The following is a 4,243-nucleotide window of genomic DNA, read 5'->3' as shown; positions in this document are numbered from 1 at the left end:
TCAGTTGCCCCCGTGTGTGCGGAACATTTGCATATGCCTATCTGTGATGGGAGCAAGATGGCCGTCAGAAGGTCATTTATCAGTTGGTGATGCAAGATAGGCTTACCATCGGATTTGAGGAAGTTCCAGTGTTTCCACAATGCCCCAAAATCATGTACAACCCCAAAGGCGTACCTGAGTCCGTATAGATCGTAACAGACGATCCTTCAGCCAGTTTGCATGCTTCAGTGAGAGCAATGAGTTCAGCAGCCTGCGCAGAGAAGTGTTTGGGAAGAGATTTAGCAATTAAGGTTACTGCATCTGATACTACAGCAAACCCTACCTGTCCCTGGCCAGTGTCAGGGCAGCGTGAGGCTGACCCATCCACATACAAAACCAGATCTGAATTTGGCACTGGTGTGTCAGTCAAATCTGGGCGCGGAGCACAGGTGTGTTGCAACTCAGCCAAACAGTCGTGCGGCTCACCCTCACCTGGCGTAGGCATAAGAGAAGCAGGGTTAAGTACTGTACATCGTTTAACAGTGACATTAGGCATATCAAGCAGACATGTGTGATACCTCAAATACCGCGCTGCAGACAAATGAGAAGATTTTTTGCTCCAGTAGGATCAGTGAAACTGCGTGCGGTACTAGCAATGTTAATGGAGCATAGCCCACTATGTCTCTTGATGCTGACAGAGCTTTTTCCGCCGCAGCAACGGCTCGGAGACATATGGGAAAACCCGCTGCCACAGGATCAAGTTTTGCAGAGAAATAGGCCACAGGCCGGAGCCTGTCACCGTGTGGCTGCAAGAGAACAGACGTCATACAGCCCAAACGTTCATCCACTGTTTGAGTGAATGGAAGTTTAGAGTTTGGCAGACCTAAAGTGGGAGGGTTTTTGAAAAGCTTTTTTAAGGTTTACAAAAGCCTGACCCGCCTCGGTCGTCCATGTGACGCGGTCGTGTGCAGACAAGTTGTTACCATGTATTATGTCAGCTAAAGGTTGAACTAACTGCGCATAATTTGGGATGAAAACTCGACAATAGGAACACATTCCTAGAAATGACATCATTTGTTTTTTTGTTGCAGGTTTTGGGAGGGAAACTATTGCCTCAATCCGAGATGGAGACAATGTTTCCCTGACGCTGAAATGTCATGACCCAAAAAATGCACTTCCTTTTTCACAAATTGCAATTTATCTAAGCTAGCTTTGTGCCCCTCTGTTGCTAGGTGACACAATAATGCAATAGTGTCCTGTTCACACTGTGCTTTTGTTGGACTTGCAATCAGGCAGTCATCAACATATTGAAGGAGAGCAGAGCCTGGGGAAAGGGTTAAGCTTTCCAGGCTCTCTCTCAGTGCTTCGTTGTAGATGGTTGGGCTCTCGACAAACCCTTGTCCTAAGCGTGTGAATGTGTAGGCCTTACCATCAAACAGGAACACAAACCAGAACTGGCTGTTTTTGTCCACTGGAACACTGAAAAAAGCGTTAGACAAATCAACAACAGAGAAATACTGTGCCCCCCCAGGAATTCCCTGAAGAATCGTGTACGGGTTTGGTACGTTGGGTGCACGTGCGTGAACCGCTGCATTTACTGCTTTGAGGTCCTGAACAAAGCGCCATTCAACCGGTTTTCCCTTATCACGAATTTTCTTGACAGGGAAAATAGGCGTGCGAACAGGTGAATCAGGACATGGAACAATAACTCCTGCTTTCAATAGAGAGTTAAAGACCGGTCGGATTCCATCGATCGCTTCCTGTTTCAGTGGGTACTGATGTTTTTTGGGCCTGAAGTCTGAGCGTGGTGTGATGACAACAGGCTGACAATTTTTGATGAGACCCACGTCATATTTATGCGCTGCCCACAGGTGAGTTGGCACTTGGGACAGCAACGGTGAGATTTCTGTGGGAGAGACATTCACAGCATTATTCAGAAAAATGTGTGTGCGTGTTTCAGCTTCCTTTCGTTGGAACACACTGCGCGCGGCGGTCACACGGTGTGACAGGAGTTTCCGATAAACTCCCGTGGAGGGGGAGGTGTACACGTTCCCGTCCACGGTTTTAGTCCAGTCAGTCAGTCCGTCACAGTCCAGGACAAATTGTCCCAAGTTTCTCCACTGATCTGTGGAAGATTTGGATAAAGAGATATGAGCATGAGAGTGTGGAATTCTGAAAAACATTCTCTGTTTATCAGTCAAGGATAATGCAACTGCACATTTGTTTTCATGCCAGTACATGTAAGTACACTCAAGCTCATCAGTTTCTTCTTTGAAAAAGTCTTCGACAAACATGTCATCACGTTCTGAAGAGACAAAGCACGTGCAATGTAAGTTGTGTTCTTCCCTAAACTCAGAGAAGGGGGAGACCAATTTTCTGGCCTCATGCAGCAAGCCTGCAGCATGAGACTGAAGAATAGCCTATTGAAATATGAGCTGGGACCCGCGTGCGCTCTGTGAAAAGAACGAGTCATCCTGAGTAGCGACATCTAATCTCACAACCTTTAGGCCGGTTGCCGTTGGGATTATCCCTATACCAAAACGTAACATGAGATCTCTCCCTAACAAATTCACCGGACACAGAGGAGAGAGCAGAAATGAACATTTTGCCCTCCTCTCTGGCTCTGAATCACTTAGGTCACTGTGTACACACATCATAGGATATGAAAATCTTTCTGGGACAATTGCTCCACTTGCACTTCTGCACAGAACAATTCTACCAGAAAGCTTTTGATTCGGGAACAAGGACCTCTGAAGTACAGAATTAGTTGCACCCGAATCTACCAAAAACTCCACATCTTCCCCCTGTACATTCAAAATAGTTGTTGGTAATTTCTTATAAACCTCAGATGACAACATTGCATAAGTAGGAATACTTTCTATGTGTTGCTTTTGCTCTAGGTAAGAAATTGCGTCTAGAATGTTTTTCTCATCAAGTGGGGAAACAGTGTGATGTTTATGGTCTGTAATGGGTGCAGAAATTTGTGTTTGTGAGTTTGCATTTTTACTTTCCTTAAGATGGGCAGATCTCGCTGGCTCAGACTCTCCATCACCGTCCCCTGCCACCACCTGTCAATCTGCCTGCTCCTGGCTGTAGTCGCAGTCCCCAACTGGTTCCCCCTTTCGTTGTCTTGGAGAGGGACATTTGTTGGCCCAGTGTCCCTTGCCGCCACAGTTGAAACATACTGAATCAGGCGTCTGCTGTCCGCCGCGCCCTCTACCTCTCCCTTTCCCCCTTTTTCTTTCCTTCTTTCCCAGCGAGTTGATTTACTGTGTGAAACAATGTCATCTGGGCATTTTCGGCCTTCTTCTTTGTTTTCTTTTCAGCCTGACGAATTGTCTCTTGCTCCAGCTGCTCTGCATGTTTTGCGTGTCTGACGATTTCTGTCAGTCTGGCTTCGTCCCAGCCAATACATGATTTCAGTACTTCAGCTCGGATCTCTGGCCGCAGCCCATTCAGGAAAGCGTTCTTTAGATGGGATTCCCATAACCCCATGGTGTGGAGGTGTAGGTGAACGTGAACGTGGGGGTGCCGATGGCACTGTGGCAGAGGGGCGGGATCTGGCGGAATCAGGCGTGTCATCTTCCTTCAGCGCAGCGGCATGACGAGGAGCAGCGACGTGTGGAGGAGGGTAGGCCGGGAGGTCGAGCAGCGGATCCACCTGTTTCATGCTCGGATACAGAGAAAATGCAAACGTGTCAGTGGCAATCTCTGGTTTTTCTAGTTTCTGTGTTTCAACAAAATTACCAGTTTCTCCCTTAGATACCAAATTTTTCATCTGCTTTCTTTCCCTGCATGTGGCTTCCTTCATCCACTGATTAAAACATTCTTTGTTTTTGTTTTTTTTTCTCTATTTGAATCAGATCTTGGTTGCTAATCATTTTTCCCCCTTTCAATATTTTTTCCTCTTCTTCTAAATCACGCTTCAGCATTCTGAGTTTAGCTGTGCTCAAAGAACCATTTTCAGGAAACCCGTGTTTTGTTGTCCAATAAGTCAGACGTTCTAAAGATTTCGGCCCAAATTTTTTCATCATCTCATCCACCACTGGCCCTGAAGGAACGTGTGGCACTGTGCTCCTGTTACCCATTTTCCAAAAATAGATAACCAGTCGAAGTACTTCTTTACGTATAATCGTCACTATACGGCCCAGTTTAGTTCACGGTAAACTTTGCGGAAAAACCTGTAAACAGCTGCAACTTAATTTAAGTTACAATGACTGCTTATCTGTGATAGATTTTCTAAACGCTTATAATCCTGACAAAC

General features: G+C 46.2%; 1 protein-coding gene across 1 annotated transcript; it reads right to left on the bottom strand.

The window, feature by feature from the left end:
- Positions 1-899: 899 nt before the first annotated feature.
- Positions 900-3,791, bottom strand: LOC144514868 (retrovirus-related Pol polyprotein from transposon 297). The gene has a single exon (XM_078245658.1). It carries the CDS (start codon positions 2,271-2,273, stop codon positions 1,086-1,088), a length of 1,188 nt encoding a protein of 395 aa, XP_078101784.1. The 5' UTR covers positions 2,274-3,791; the 3' UTR covers positions 900-1,085.
- Positions 3,792-4,243: the final 452 nt, after the last annotated feature.

Source organism: Sander vitreus, unplaced genomic scaffold (genome assembly GCF_031162955.1).
Source record: "Sander vitreus isolate 19-12246 unplaced genomic scaffold, sanVit1 ctg726_0, whole genome shotgun sequence".
Taxonomy (NCBI): Eukaryota; Metazoa; Chordata; class Actinopteri; order Perciformes; family Percidae; genus Sander; species Sander vitreus.
Note: the sequence above shows the minus strand (reverse complement) of the source record. Positions and strands in the feature narration are given on the sequence as shown.

What these genes read in the sequence shown, in the direction of transcription:
- LOC144514868 (XM_078245658.1), bottom strand. Translation starts at nt 2,273, where the DNA reads ATGTTTGTCGAAGACTTTTTCAAAGAAGAAACTGATGAGCTTGAGTGT.